This window comes from Heteronotia binoei, chromosome 21, assembly GCF_032191835.1.
Source record: "Heteronotia binoei isolate CCM8104 ecotype False Entrance Well chromosome 21, APGP_CSIRO_Hbin_v1, whole genome shotgun sequence".
NCBI lineage: Eukaryota > Metazoa > Chordata > Lepidosauria > Squamata > Gekkonidae > Heteronotia > Heteronotia binoei.
Genome location: NC_083243.1, coordinates 30705971 through 30722396, shown reverse-complemented (window position 1 = coordinate 30722396; position 16426 = coordinate 30705971). Strand labels below are relative to the sequence as shown.

At 43.2% G+C, this 16426-nt stretch overlaps 1 protein-coding gene across 6 annotated transcripts in view; it reads left to right on the top strand.

The window, feature by feature from the left end:
* The window catches only part of EVL (Enah/Vasp-like), a 240395-nt gene that overhangs the window by 91846 nt on the left and 132123 nt on the right, over nucleotides 1-16426 (top strand). The window contains exon 1 of one of the 6 annotated variants that reach the window (XM_060261599.1): nucleotides 9345-9521. The exons of the other annotated variants lie outside the window; for them this stretch is intronic. Coding sequence (XP_060117582.1) covers nucleotides 9511-9521 — 11 coding nt within the window. The 5' untranslated portion in view covers nucleotides 9345-9510. Of the gene's footprint in view, nucleotides 1-9344; nucleotides 9522-16426 lie in introns of those variants that run through there. 6 annotated transcript variants of the gene reach the window in all.

Sequence of the window (16426 nt, the reverse complement as noted above, 5' to 3'; positions counted from 1 at the left end):
CCACCTCACAGGGTGTCTGTTGTGGGGGAGGAAGATAAAAGAGATTGTGAGTCACTCTGAGGTTCAAAGTGGAGGGCAGGATATAAATCCAGTGTCGTCGTCTTATTACTACATTGTAATATATAATGAAATAATTATACAACTCACGGCCCAGTTGCAACAGGCCACGGACCGGGAGTTGGTGACCCCTGCATTAAATGATACAAAAATTATATCATACAATCAGTAAGCTAAACATTGCAGTATAGAGCTCAGTCCCTAGTAATTTTTCTAAGCAGCTTTGTGAACCATTTAGTACAGTGCAAGTCTATTGCAAATCTGCAGAGCTTTTTCTTTTTTTTCTTTTTAGCAGAAGCACATAAGAACACAGATCTGGCTGGCTTGGTGTCAGGGGTGTGTGGCCTAATATGCAAATGAGTTCCTGCAGGGCCTTTTCTACCAAAAAAGCCCTGCAAATCTGTAAGTTACTCGATTTCACAAATGGAGCCAGTTGTGATTCCATTGGGAAGTAAAAATGGCAGGGAGGGTGGCTGAAGCTACATATACCCAGGAGCGGTGATCACAAGGGAGACAGGATTCTGGGAGGCACAAAATTCCTGTTGAATTTCTGAGGCATAGCCCTTGATCAACAACCATAAGATATAAGGTGACCCCCAGGAAGCACAGGAGTAGTACATTTCTTCTCATTTCTTGGGCTAGAATGATAACAAACATCTGGCTCACCAAATGGCTACATGGAAGTTCTCCCAAGGCAAACAGATGCCTGTGTTTATCCCCCATGGCGGACCTTACTGGATCCTTTCCTTGTGATTTTGGAAACCAGGCTGGGTCATTTCTTGTACCACCACTGTTGTTTCCATACAGCCAGCCTCAAGCTGCAGAAATGTTTAACTTAATGTGCATTGAAAAATGTCTTCGGTGTTTGGGGCCCCAGAACCTTTAATGCTGTTAAATTGAATATTTTAGCAATTGGGGTTGGGGGGGAAGGCTAAATGCATTTCTGTGTAATTATATGACTTGAGACTTGGCAGTTATTTGGCACTGGCTAATCGGTGGATGTGCTGTGCATTGATGCTGGTGTAAATAGCGTTGTGCAGACTCCTTTGTATGAGTGAGGTGGCGGATTATTGCTCTCCATATGTTCCATAAACTGTTTCATTGCTGCTCTGTGTGGGGTCCCGGCTCATTATCCGCACCACGATTTATTGAGAGAAAAATGTCAAGTTGCCTACTGATTTAAAGTGTTATAATAATATGTATTTCCTAATACAATATCTGACTCATGATTGGCTTCTCCTTTCACAGGGGTGGGGGGGGGGCAGCCCCTTATCTTGAAACAAAAGCCTGTGAACTTTCTGCTGCTGCTGTAAAAAGTGCTATCAAGTCACAGCTGACTTATGATGACCCTCGTAGGGTTTTAAAGGCAAGAGACAAACAGAGGTGGTTTCCATTACCTGCCTCTACATAGTAGCACCTGGTAAACTCTCATCCGAGTACTAACCAGGGGGCCATCCAGGACAAGGCTACTAGCCTGAAATTGAGAATTTTGTAAAAAAAATTATTTTTATATTCCGCCCTCCCCTGGTGAGTTCAGGGCAGCTAACAACAATTGCCTTCATGTTAAGCTTAGTTTGAATCCTAGAATAGCAATTTGGATATTCATCCTAGGGAGCTATATATACTAAGTGAATGTTACCTGTTAGGATATTGTTCTTTCCTGCTAGTTTGACTACAGGCCAGAGGCGGCCATATTTGCTTAGCATAAGAGTCACATAGAATAAATGTCAGGTGTTTGAGAGCCACAAGACAGGAACGTCAGATATTTGAGAGCCAGAGGGAGGGAGAGAGGGAAGGAAGGCAGGCAAATGGACGGGGGAGAGAGAAGGGAGAGGTAGAAAGAAAGTGACTTTAACTTTAAATGCTGCTGGGTGGCTTGGCTTGGCTTGGAGAAGTGATTTAAAGAGACAAATGCCTTCTCCAAGCCAGCTGTAAGGGTGGTGGGGACTTGGAGAGCCACACAATATGTGTAAAAGCCACATGTGGCTCCCAAGCCGCAGTTTGGCCCACCCCTGCTGTAGGCTTTAAGCCGGATAGCTGAAGCTAGACCTTTCTCTGGCCCAAGGCTATTTTATTGCAGAATTCCCTCCTTTTTATATCTCTTCCTGAGCTCTGCCTACATCACAAGTCCACCCACTTGACATTTCTGTAGGTGTACGGAAAATGTTATGTGAGGTACTTGTTCCTCTGAGTCAACTTTACTGTATATTAATTACCCTCATCTGCTGAAATCGTACCTTGTTAGTTAAGTATTGGGATGTGTTTTGAATATCTACTCAATAATAATAGGTTGCTTGCAAATATGTGTTTTGGTGCAAAACAAAATACAATGATGCTTCCAAGATTCCTTGTTAAGTACCTGAAACTCTCAGTTGTCTTATAGTTGCACGTTGCCACTGATGAATTTGACAGTAGTTTCTGGGCTCCAAGATTTGCAAGCAACCTAGAATACTGGCGTCAAAAACATGACCTATTTATCTCCAATGCAACTGGTGGGGAATTGATTGCTTGAGCTGCAGAAAGCCGAAGCCCAAGGGTGGAGCAACTGCTAGTGGGGAATCTGTGTCATTCCGCAATTGATACCTTCAAAGACTGTACTCAACATGTGGTATTATTCTCAGCTATGAGGAATTTTTAAATGTTGAGTCATGCCTAAAATGATCATTAAAAAGTAAAGAAAAACTTTTATTGGTTTACTTATTTATAGAATGTATATTTTGCCTTTCTGTCCTATCAGGGCCACCAAGGCCGCTAACAATTAAAAGCAGAATGTTATAAAGCAACAAAAAAAAAGCAAACTAAAAATACATATATAAAATGCTAAATGCAGAAATTAATACATAAGGTGGGAAGGAAATGTTATTGAGGGAATGCCAGATTAAACAAAGAAGTCTTAACCTGCTGGCAGAAGACACTGATAGAACGGGACAGGCATATATCACTAGTGCCATGACTGAGAAGGCTCTGTTTTAGGTTGCCACCTGTCTAACATACACATACAGGGGTGGAATTCTAGCAGGAGCTCCTTTTCATATTAGGCTACACACCTCTGATGTAGCCAGTCCTCCAAGAGCTTATAAGGCTCTTAGTACAGGGCCTAAGAAGAAGAAAAAGAAGTTATTGGATTTATATCCTGCCCTCCGCTCTGAAGAGTCTCAGAGCGGCTCACAATCTCCTTTACCTTCCTCCCTCACAACAGACAACCTGTGAGGTGGGTGGGACTGGAGAGGGCTCTCACAGCAGCTGCCCTTTCAAGGACAACCTCTGCCAGAGGCTGACCCAAGGCCATGTTAGCAGGTGCAAATTGAGGAGTGGGGAATCAAACCCGGTTCTCCCAGATAAGAGTCCGCACACTTAACCACTACACCAAACTGGCTCTTGGAGGATTGGCTACATCAGGGGTGTGTGGCCTAATATGCAAAGGAGCCCCTGCACCCATATAACATAAACCTGTCCAACGTATGCATTGTATACAGATGATTATGGTGTGTGTGTCAGTTCTTATGTTTTGGAGAGATTGGCTAGAGAGAGCTTTTTCCTCCCTTTAAGCTGCTAGAAGTTGGAGTCACCCAGTAAAACTGACAGGGACAGTACGTTCAGGATAGATATACAATCTTTATATAGTGAACAGTAACTTGTGGAGCTCACTGCCAAGGGATGTGCAGATGACTTGAAAAGAGAGTAAAACCAATTAATGAAGGGTAAGTTTATCAGGAGGCTATTATCCATGATGGTTAAAATTTGAGACCTCCATGTTCCAGAAGAGTTCACAAGTGACAATGAACACATATATAATTTGTCTAGAGTGTGCGCGTGACTTTTCTTTATGCATGCATCAACTAATTCTGGCCTAATATTCAAAGGAGCTCCTGCTAGAATTCTACCCCTGTGTGTGCGCGTGCGCGCACCTGGAAGTCATGTTGACCTCTGGTGACTGACCTACTGGAGGCTTGGGGGATATTCTGAGAGGTGGCTGGATAAACCTGACCTTGCCTCCCGACTGAGGCAAGGACAGTCTCCCACCCAAGTATTCTCCTGAGTCAACCCCTGCTTAGCTTCTGGGATCTGATGAGATCAGGCTTGTCCGGACTATCCAGGGCAGATCACATTTTATTCTTAATGGCAAGGAATAATTAAGAATGGGGCAAGGAGCAGATGTGCCCCCCCATCAACTGACTTGAGAGTTCCTAACACTGTTGCAGGATTCTATATAAGTGAAAGGCTGCAATGAATTCCTGTGGGGGAAAGGAAAGAAATGGGTGTGAAACCTGTATTATACTACAGGGATCATGGCTTCAATGTATAGCTGCAAGCAGAGATGTTCTGCACCCCCTTGTTACCCTTGTCTAATTATACATCCCCTCACCCCATATATCCCTCTTTTCATAATGATGGTTGTTAGCACACAGTAAAGACAACTAAATTCTGAAAACAGTGTTTCAAAGGCTGTATATGTATACATGTTATTCATATCTGTTTGCTCTGTCAGTAGTCAATTTTAATGACTATAGGACAGGAATAGTGTTCCTGACTTCAGACAAATGGTATTTGAAATTTCTTCCTCTGTTTTGTTTTCCTTTTCATCTTTTTTAGAGGCCTGTTATTTTGAGGCTCAGTCAATTATCTGAGTTTTCAGGATCCCTTACTTTAAAAGAATCTCACAGGGCTCTGAAATACAATTCTGTTATAAAATAACCCAATTTAAAAGCCATACATAAGTAGCCTTGCTGTATTTGAAATACGTGTTCAGTATTGATGTGACTAAAAACACTGCAGTGGTAGATTCGCTATTGCAAGCCTGGCCTTTAGCTAGGGTTGCCAAGTCCAACTCAGGAAATACCTGGAGACTTTGGGGTGGAGCCTGGAGACTTTCCCATTCCCTAATTTAAAAAAAGAATACGGCAATGCAGTGAGCTACTGGCATTAAAGTTGTGAGCTACTGCATAAATCAGTTTCCTCTGGGGCTATTTTTCCTGAGCTAAGACAAAAATGTGTGAGCCAGAGGCTAAAAAACTGTGAGCTAGCTCACACTACCTCAGCTTAGAGGGAACATTACTTGAGGCCTTTTCTTTTTCTGTTTATTTAAATATAGGTACAAACAGGGGTGGAATTCTAGCTGGATCTCCTTTGCATATTAGGCCACACCCCTGATGTAGCCAATCCTCCAAGAGCTTACAAGGCTCTTTTTTTGTAAGCTATTGGAGAATTGGCTGCATCAGGAGTGTATGGCCTAATACACAAAGGAGCTCCTGCTAGAATTCCACCCCTGGGTATAAAATATACAACTTGCGTGAATTTTGAATGATTCAGGAGTAGAACGAGTGGATCAAGGCCAGAGCTGCTTAGGAAAGTCTCTTCCTCCCCACTATGGGGCTCAGTCAGGAAAAACAAAAGCTAATTTATAGCACAGTTATAATTTAGGTCATGTGCTTCTCTTTAGCTTACCTCTAAAAGCAGACTTCTCACTTCACCCCTCCCCACTCAAAAAGAGGAAGAATTTGTTACTCTGTTGTATTGTGGCTAAGAACAAGTAGAACATGATGACAGGTTGGTACAGAGCCAAACGTGAAAAGGCTGTTATCAGAGAAGGATTTTTAAATCTAGAGCACGCTTTTACACGTCCGTTATGTTTGTGTTAGGACACTTACCTATTCCCTCTTCCCACCATCGGTGTTGTTTTCTTTGGCTTTTAAAATTGGCACTAGAATATCATTATATTAATATACCATTGTAATAATAGGTGTGGCAGAAATATAAGAGGAAAGGTATGGCTTTGCAAGGGAAGGGGGAAGAGACTAACTTCTTTTCTAAATGGAAGGTGAGCCAACTACAGCTACTGTTGCAACTATATATCAATATCACAATATTCTAGTGTTGATTTTTTTAAAATAACAATTGCAAAGCTTTAGTGGCTCAGGAGAAAAGGGGGGAGTGGTGGGGGGATTGGGGCAGGGAAACTGCAAGGGAATCTTCCATGTGGAAGGACCATTGCTGCTGTGAATTATTTGCGCTTTATCTGCAGCTGCACCAGCATGGGGGAACGATAAAACCCACTCCTGTGTGGAAACCTTCACAAGTGTTCAGTCTTGAGAGCTAGTTTGGTGTAGTGGTTAAATGTGTGGACTCTTATCTGGAAGAACTGGGTTTGATTCCCCACTCCTCCACTTGCAGCTGCTGGAATGGCCTTGGGTTAGCCATAGCTCTTGTAGGAGTTGTCCTTGAAAAGGCAGCTTCTGTAAGAGCTCACTCAGCCCCACCTACCTCACAGGGTGCCTGTTGTGGGGTGGGGGGAAGGTAAAGGAGATTGTAACCGTTCTGAGACTCTGAGATTCAGAGTATAGGGCAGATTCAGAGTATAAGGTGGAATATAAATCCAGTATCATCATCATCTTCTTCTTCTGGAACAGAAAGCAGAAGAGAGAATGTAGTGAATCATATTAGATAGCCCCAGCCAATGATGTGGTTCATAATTTTTAAAAGACTGACTTTTACGTTTGCCACTTTTCAAGCATTGCTAGAAGCGGGAAAGTCCCTGGGAAGGGGTTGTGATTCAATGACAGAGCGTCTGCTTGACATGCAGAAAGTTCCCAGTTCAACCTCTGGCAACTCAAGTTTAAAAGACCCAGGCAGAAGGTTGTGTGAAAAAACTCTGCCTGAGACCCGAGAGAGCTGCCGTCTGAGTAGACAGTACTGGCCATGGCGGACCAATGGTATGATTCAGTATAAAGCAGCTTCGTGCGTTCATGTGTCCCTCTGTCACTCTGCTGTTCAGGCTGGAAGATGTTTTCATTGCATGTTAACAGATAAGATGAAGCTACGTTTGGTGATTTGTCCAGTGAAATCTTCCACTTCACTTGTCCAGTGAAATCTGTGGAAACTGAGGCAATTCTTAAACTAAGAATGATACATTATTTCCCCTTCTCTCACTGCAGTCCCCAAACTGCACTCGTATTAGCCTCCAATCTCCAGCAGTTACTTTTTCAGGAGTTCAGTAGGCTGTCATAGGAAGTGGGAAGTGGGAAAAAAGAGAAGGTTTTTGACCATGTCACTGAAACACTCTGTGGGGAAGAGAGTTGCAGTTCAATATAGATATGACTTGAAACAGCCATGTTGTTCCTTTTTGATTCCACATAGTGTTGTTGCTGTCAGTTTCCGTTGACCTCAGTTTTAATGCCAATGATTCTTTTGTTCCTTCTATGCTATTTTTTGCCATTCTTGCTATTTTTGTTATAGTCTGTGTGTGCACAATTGAAGCAACATAGTGTTGAACAACACATTTCGTTAAATGGGAGGTTTTGGTGCAAGGAAAGAGGAAATAAAAACTCACAAGGGGGAAATGAAATTGAACTGGGAACATTTGAGCTAAACCATCCAGCATTTGAAATCCTGTCTCAATCTTCCTGCAAACCTTATTGGATTCCATATTAGGAAAGTGTTTCATGAAATAGTCAACAGACAGGCAGATGATAAGTGTATGGCTTTCTGTGGAATGTGTAAGATAAATGTGAATTTCTGCCCTCGTCTTACCACACCACCTAACGACCATCTTGCTCCTTGGTTGTTGAATATATGGGTCAGTCTAGAGCAGGGGTGTCAAACTCATTTGTTAGGAAGGCCAGATCGGACACAAATAGGACTTTATGGGGCCGGGCCATGTGTGTCATAGAATATAATGCCAGGTAGTGGAGGTATAAACTTTATAAGAGACAGAGACAAACACAGTTAAAGATATTGTTTTTAAACTTAAAACTCAAACATGCTTAAAACTCTTCCAGTATTTTGTTTAAGATGGAAAGGTGGGGGAATAGTGGAATTTGGCAGTGCAATTTTAAAAATAAAACATCAAGAAAAAGCACAAAGGCTTTGACTCTGTGAAAACAATGAAATGGCATTGCAAGTTTCTCCCCCACCCCATAAGTCTACTTATATTGGCAGTGGCTTTCTAATATAATATCCCCCTTTGGCTGTGGGTTCCCACATTAGAGTACTCATTAGATTAGGGCCATTCAATAGAGATACACTGGCTGAAAACATCAACCTTTTGTTTGCAAGGCCAGAACTCCAGGAAGCATGAATTTCACCTGGCTACAGGAATGCTGAAAATGTAACCATATTCACTCCATTTGAAACCATTGCAAAGCAAAGACAAAGCTGCAAGAAAAACATGGAATGGATCTTAAAATCCACCCCATGTTTTCCTTGAAGCAGCCAGAGAACAAAGGCAGGAAGAGCCCAGGAACTGAGACTCAGCCTGGGAACTGCAAGAGACTGCCTCAGAGCTTCAGAGAGCTTGGGAACTGCAGTCTCCAGCTTCAAAGGGTAAGGACAGGAGGGGGAGGAAGGGGGAGAAAAGAGCCAGGCGGGCCTGGTCAAAGCTCTGGGCCAGTGGTTTTGGCCCAGGGACCGAGTGTTTGACACCACTGGTCTAGAGCAGTGATCCTCACTCTAGCAATAGAGTTTCCAGCAATTCCTAGAGTAGACTGATGTAGGGTTGCCAGGCCCCCTTGGGCATCAGTGGGGGATGGGGGAGATAGGGTTGCCAGATCATGGTTGGGAAACTCCCAGAGATTTGGAGATGGAGCATGGGGAGGACAGGGACCTCAGTAGGGTACAGTGTCACAGAGCCCACCCTCCAAAACATCCATGTTCTCCAGGGAAACTGACCTCTATAGTCTCAAGATGAGCTGTAATTGGGGGATCCTCGGGTCCCATCTGGTGGCTGGCAGCCCTAGATGGATGTCACCTCTGGGTTTCCCCTTTTCTTAGTCATGTGGCAGTGATGTGATGCAGTCAGCCAACAACATCAAGAGCTGCTAGCTCCGTGTTGGGTATAATGCTTTAGAGTCCACCCTTTGAAGCAGCCATTTTCTCTAGAAGAATTGATTTCTGCCATCTGGAAATCATTCTGGGAGATCTCCAGGCCCCACCTGGAGGTTGAGAACCCCAACAGCGCCCGATGTCCTATCCTACCTGACCCCCACCTGTTATATTAAATCCCCTAATATATCAAATCCCTCTCTTTTAAAAAGTTTATTTGAAAAAAAAGAAGTCTTGTGCAGACTTTTGATCCTAGGAATTGAACTGGCACTGGTGGACTTATTTGTTTGGGAACATCTGATTGTAACACCAGCTTTGTCACCAAAGTGGGCACAGTTTGGGTGACTTGAGCCTCTTCTTTATTGGCCTTTCTGCTAAACAGTAGATTTCAATTTAGGGTGGGGGGGAAACCCGAGTAAAAACACAGCATTTGCTTCCTGCACATACGCTCTCTATTTTGGTAAAGCTTCCTTTTCCTGTTTGGTTACAAGCCCCTGTGTAAACGTTCAAGTCAGATTGCTTGTCTAAGTTCAGGTTCTGCTTCATAAATTGGTGAAGTTACAAAGATTATGTTTTAGTGCAGACTGGATAGATTTAGTTTCTCCCCTCCCCTAAAATATACACCAGAAGTTTTCGATGGCGCAGAGGTAAGTATGTGGGGATCTTACTGCGAATCTGTGGCCACTTTCTTGCAGAATAATATTATGTTATATGAACAATAAGAATTTATTTTTTGAACCATGCATATAGAAGTGAGTTCACTTTACTTGTGTTTTATGTGTATGTGAGTGAGTGAAAGAAAAGGACTAATACTACTGTGATTTGAAGTTTCTGAAGAGTGGATAAAGTTGATAAGACTATCCAGATATATAACTGGTGTGATTTTTTTTCCCTCTTGTTACATTTCTAGTATTTAGTCCTTCCTGGAAATAAAGTTTCTTCTCCCTTAATTCATCTTGCTGCAAAACACAAAATGAATGGCTTCAAAATCATTATTAATTTTTCTTTGTGGTATCGATCCAAGTGGGCAGCCGTGTTGGTCTGAAGTGGGAGAACAAAGTAGGAGTCAAGTCCACCTTTAAGACCAACAGCGTTTTATTCGGAATGTTAGCTGAAGAAGTATGCATGCATATGAAAGCTTACATTCTGAATAATTCTTTGTGGTATAATTATTGGTTAGGACTCAGACGTAGGCAAGATCTATCCCAATTATTAAAAATGTAAGATGTATAGCAACTAATAAGTGTAAACGTAGAATCTGTTTAGAACTTGTTGAGGGCTTCTCTGTCACGTATGGCACTTTTGCAGCATAGCTTTAGTTCTGAAAGTTGAAAATGACAGCTGTGTTTAATGTTATTTATAGTTCTAAGATGTAGTTCATTCAATGGATATTAGCATTCTTTGTGAAAGTCTCTCTGTTGATTGTGCCACTGCTATGAAAGACCTGGCATTACAGCTGACAAATTAATTGCCAGTTTTGTTTAGCTGAAAAACATATACATACAACATAATTAATTGGTTAAGGCTAGAGCAATAAAATTGGACTGAAAGAGTCCTTTTAATATTGCAATAAATGAGGCTGCACATGGTGGAAAGGCTCTGTGTGGCTGCAGCAGGTGTTAACAACTACTAGGGGCAGACTGGAAGGTTTAAGTCACAGGTGTCAAACGTGCGGCCCAAAGGATGGATTAGGCTCCCAGAGGACTCCTATCAGACACACGAACAACTCACGGTCATCTGCTTTCTTTTCTCTCTCTCTCTCGCTTCCTTCTGCGTCACAGCTTGCTTTGCAAGGCTTGCTCAATCGCACAGGAGCTACAGAGCAAAGCCTCTGTTTTCTCCATTGGCTAACCAGCACATGAAGCGACTTAAGTACAAAACCTTGCAATGTGCAGCCATTTCATGTTTCCCCCTGGGTCTTAGGCTCAAAGCCTTAACCATGAGAGTTCTGTAATGAATGTAATTAAATCAAAAGTAGGTTTGCAACTTACAGACACACCTAAACAACACCTGCACATCCTACTCGATTGCTACAGCACAGACATTGTCTCCAGATTTTGATGCAATAATTCAAAGCAAGAGGTGTCAGTTATCAGAGACTGTTAAATAAACAAAACACTGCAAGAGTACGAATCTTTTAAGCATATTTTATTTTAAGTTTTTTTTTAAAAAAAAATCTTTGATTGTGTATGTCCGTGTCTTTTATAAAGTTTATAACTCTGCTCCCTGGCATTACATTTTATGTCACACATGGCCTGGCCCAACAAGATCTCATTTATGTCAGATCTAGCCCTCATAATAAATGAGCTTGACACCCTTGGTTTAAGTGGCACAGGAACAACCAAAGCTGAGCAGTCTATGCAGACCTGTGGGGTTTCATTGAAGGGACTGCCCATCTCAGACCCAGTCAGCAGTAGTGGCAATGGGGATTGCTTCCCACATTGCTTCCAGCAATGTTGCAGGAGAAAAGCAATTAGTGAACTGACACAGCTGAAGCCAAGCAACTCCTGCAGTGCTTCTGTAGTGACTGAGGCATGGCATTTTCATGGCTAGTTCCAGCGCCCCTTCCAGGGCATCAGGAGCTTTCCCGGTGACTTAGATGGTCAGTCTGAACCTGGCAGCCGCTTGTTTGCTTACTTGACCAGCAGCCGTATCTGGCTTCTGCTTTGATATGTTTCTGCATCAGCAAAGAGTAATGAAGATGTTGGTCAGCTGGGGAGATTTCCTCATTCCTCTTTTGCCCCAAGCTCAAGAAGAAGCCAGGAGGTGCCAGAAGGAGGAAAGGAGTAGTCCAGGAGTGACAAGAGGAGGTTTAAGGATTGTGTTGGTGCTGGTTGTAGTCTAGAGCTGTATCTAAGTCTTGGGGTTAGATCCAGACTAAATCTTCTACTAAAGCTGCTACAACCCATTGATCTCCCTGAGGTGCTGCTCCTGGTGGCTAGGAGGTTCTCAAAATGAGGGGAGAAAGTTGAGGATTTGCAGGAGGAGAGTGGAAATTATTCCACCTCTTTCATTAGCAGAAAACCCTTTGTCTCTGAGCTCACCTAGATGGGAGTTCTTCCTGTTTTTAAACTATGACTTTTAACATTGGAAGCAAGCCTGCAAGGAACCTGCATCAGAGCCAGTATATAATACGAGCAGCTAATGTTGGCTCGAGATATTGCTGATTTCTGCTTCTGAAATAGGGTTGCCAGACCCCCAGTGGAGGCAGGGTTCCCTTGCTGCCAGGCCCCACCTCCCTGCCACCAATCAGCTGCCCAGCAGGGGGGGAACTTACCCCCAAAAGAGGGAGAAGCATCCGACATGCAGCGATGTGTCTACATCACTGCCCATGTGACCTGGAAGTGATGTCATTGTGTCCAGGACATCAGGACTGGCGCTGAGATATTTTGGCAAAAATTCTATAGTAGAAGCCAAATTTACCATAAAGTTTTTGCACAAATGCCAGAGTATTACCCCAAAGTCCAGGATGTGATTATGTCACTTCCAGGTCATGTGGACCATGACATAGACACGTCACTGTATATCAGGTGAGCCAGCTTGCTACTGCTGGTGAGGTGCCCCCCCCCCCAGCTGGTTGCCTGGAGGAACCTGGCAACCTTATCCTGACAGAATTTTGAATTCATCATTCTGGGTTTGGATGACCTTCACCAAACACCTCAGAAACTTACTGAAGCTCATGAGTCCTGGTTAAGTGCGCAGACTTTTATGTGGGAGAACCAGGTTTGATTCCCCGCTCCTCCACTTGCAGCTGCTGGAATGGCATTGGGTCAGCCATAGCTCTCATAGGAATTGTCCTTGAAAGGGCAGCTGCTGTAAGAGCTCTCTCAGCCCCACCCACCTCACAGGGTGTTTATTGTGGGCAGGGCCAGCCCTAGGCTGTCTGACCATCTAGGCAAGGCTAACTTCTGGCTCCCCTCCCCGCACTGATAACATCACTGAGTCACATAGGGGGCACCCAATTTGGTGCCCCCAGAAGGCTGGTGCCCTAGGCAGTCGCCTAGTTTGCCTAATTACAGGGTTGGCCCTGGTTGAAGGGTGGGGGGAGAAGGTAAAGGAGGTTGTGACTGCTCTGAGACGCTGAGATTCAGATAGATCCAAGAGGGCAGCTGTGTTGATCTAAAGCAGTTGAACAAAGCAGAAGTCAAGTTGCACCGTTAAGGTGAAACTTGACTCCTGCTTTGTTCATCTGAGATTCAGAGTATAGGGCAGAATATAAATCCAATATCTTCTTCCTTTGCTCAATTTTATCGTCACAGCACCCCTGTGAGGTATATTAGGCTAAGAGTACAATTGGCCAAAGTCATTCAGCAAACTTCCATGGTCTCCTAGATCCTAATCCAACATTTTAACTAGTAATCCCACTGAGTTCACTACCATCTGAGATCAACATCACTCAGAAATTGCTTTTTTTGTGTGTTAGCATCTACCTGTGTTGTTGATCCCTTGGGGAAACTATCAAGCCTTTCTTTTGCAAATCTGTAAAGATGTTCTTCCAGGATTTCTAAGAACTCAGTTTGTTTTTTTGAAATGTATATTCTGCTAGTATTTGGATCTAGTTTTTATGAATCGCTTCTTTCTTTTATTTTTAAGCCACTTTCAGCCTCTGTACCTGAAAATCTGCCAATATCATTAAATATAGATGGAACATAAAATTTTGTCTCCTGGAAGGCCCCTGCTTTCATGCAAAAAGGAAAACCAGACCACAGTTTAAAGCATTATGGATGTCTAAAAATACTACACAGAACAGGTTTCATGGAGAGCAAAAGAAATCCATGACACTAGAAAATTATTACATTTTTTTTATTTTAGATTGTTAGTGTCTGACTGTGAGCTGACATCTTATGTAAAAGGTTCTGTTTTTTGTAGGGGGTGGTTTCCTTGCTTTTAGTCTTCTCTAGCCTAAGAATTTTGTCACAGGACCCATAAAATTCCTTACCCAGCTCAAACCTTCAAGCTTGTGACACTTTGAAGACAAACAGATGTAGTATGACATTACGTTTCTTGGATTGGAGTCTAGTTTACTAAATGCATGAAGTTACACCACTCATGGCAGGACATTTAAAAAATTATATGTGAATTCTTTCTTTCATGTCTTGTTCTATTAGTGTGTATATTGGCAAACAAGAAACTTCCTATTAGTGGAGACCACTGTGCCCCTAAACTAAACATGTTTTATTCCAGAAATGAATATAGCATTAAATATCCTTACAGCGCAGTGCTAAGTGGAGTTTATACCCTAAGCCCATTGACGTCAGTGGATTTAGAAAGGTGTAACTCAGCGTATCAAATTATTCCTCAGGGCCAGATGGATCTTTTGGTAATCAAATAAGACAGGGGTGGCCAACGGTAGCTCTCCAGATGTTTTTTGCCTACAACTTCCATCAGCCCCGGCTATCAGCCATGTTGGCTGGGGCTGATGGGAGTTGTAGGCAAAAAACATCTGGAGAGCTACTGTTGGCCACCCCTGAAATAAGGTATGAGAGCCAGGTTGGTGTAGTGGTTAAGTGCGTGGACTATTATCTGGCAGAACCAGGTTTGATTCCCCACTGCTTCACTTGCACCTGCTGGAATGGCTTTGGGTCAGCCATTGCTCTCTTAGGAGTTGTCCTTGAAAGGGCAGCTGCCGTAAGAGCTCTCTCAGCTCCAACCACCTCACAGGGTGTCTGTTGTGGGGGGGGGGGGAGGTAAAGGAGATTGTGACCGCTCTGAGACTGAGATTCAGAGTATAGGGCGGGATATAAATCCAATATCGTTGTCTTCTTAAACAGCAAGCAAACAAAACCAAACACCAGGCTTTTGCAGCATCATATCAAAGAATGCTTTGGAGCCAAGCTCGGAATCTCTTTACTGCTGTGTCTGTTCCTTTTACAGGCAGCAATGTTTTAAGTAAGGCTTTTCCACAGGGGGAATTTCGGTTGTCATGTGAACATTGAAGGCCCAAGAACAGTCATCAAAAAACAAGTGGGAAAACAGGGCCGGGAGGGGGAAATCCGTTAGGAACCAGGCACAGTAAAGGGCCAAAGCCTTCAGAAGGGCACTGCTCTGCAAATGGGTGAGATTGACAGCTGCCCGTGCCCATGCTTCTCTGTTGCATCTCCCACTTGTGGGCTCGCTTGTTTGAAGAACGTTGGGCCTGCTTTAGGATGGCTGGACTGGTCAGGCAGCCGTCTTTACCTTCTCTTAGCAGAGCGCTCCTTCTGAGCTTCAGCACAGCAGTGTGGCCTAGTCTAATGGTTATCACACTAACTCACAAACTGCACAGAGAGCCTTGCTTTAAGTTAAGAAACTGTTGTGTATGCTGTGTCCTTCTTGTGCTGCTATCTAGGAGTTCCTGCCAGGCTCATTGGAGCCTTTAGTACTGAGCTTGGGGACAAAGGAACAATGGGGAGCAGGATCTAAATCCCTGTTTCCCTGGTCCAATCACAGGCCCCCTGCTGGTTCAAATGACCCAATGGCGTCCTAGCATGGGAACTTGGGACAGTACACAGTTGGCCCCGTTCAGTAGTCTTTAGTTTAACCATTGCCGTGCTGTTTCTCAATAAAGAGCTTTGATCACTCCAACCACGTCTCTCCATGCATCGAACCCACTATGTTACAGAAACCAGTACTGGTGGATTTATTAAAAGAAACATAACATATAAGCAGCGTTCCCTCTAGGCTGAGTTAGTGTGAGCTAGCTCACAATTTTTTTAGCCTCTCATTCACACATTTTTGTCTCAGCTCAAGAAAAATTGTCCTAGAGCAAGCTAATTTATGCAGTAGCTCACAACTTTAATGCCAGTAGCTCATGAAGTAGAATTTTTGCTCACAAGACTCCACAGCTTTGAGGGAACATTATAAGTACTGTGGAAAGAAAGAGTATCTAAACTATTTTAACTAACTGGGTGGTTTTGGATTGTAGTAGGCCATCTGCTTAGTTCAGTGCAGGAGGAGAGACACCATGCTGTTCCTCCTGATGCATGCAGGAAAGAAGTAGGAAGAGGAGGAGAACAAAGAGGAAGGAAGTTCCCTGAGTCACATTCTTTTGGTTAGGGCAAACCAGAAGGTAACTGATATTGTCCTGTCTGTCTAGTTTGTTCTATGCGTGTTTGTAGTCTTGGAGGACTGAGCAAGATACATTGTCAGTTCTTCTAACAAAGAAGTCAGGAAAGTCCCTACAGTTCTTTCAGCCATGTCCGTCTGCAGTGCAACAGCTAGATTTGTTTCCAATAGTTCCTTAGAGATTTCGAAGGTATGAGCTTTTGAGAGTCAAAGCTTTGACAAAAGTAACTGACAAAGGGAGCTTTAATATTAGAAAACTCAAGCCTTGAAAATCTTGTTGGTCTCTAAGGTGTTACTGGACTGGAATCTAGCTGCTCCACCATTCTATCATTCTGCCAAAACACAAAAACCAGTTCAGGAGGGTGTTTCTGTAAAGGGAAAAAGGCTGTAGTATAACAGAATGATCCAGAAGAAAGCTTTTATGAAGGGAAAATGATTATATTTGGATCAGTCTGTTCTACTGTTCCTTGTATACAGGGCTTTTTTTTGTAGCAGGAGCTCCTTTGCA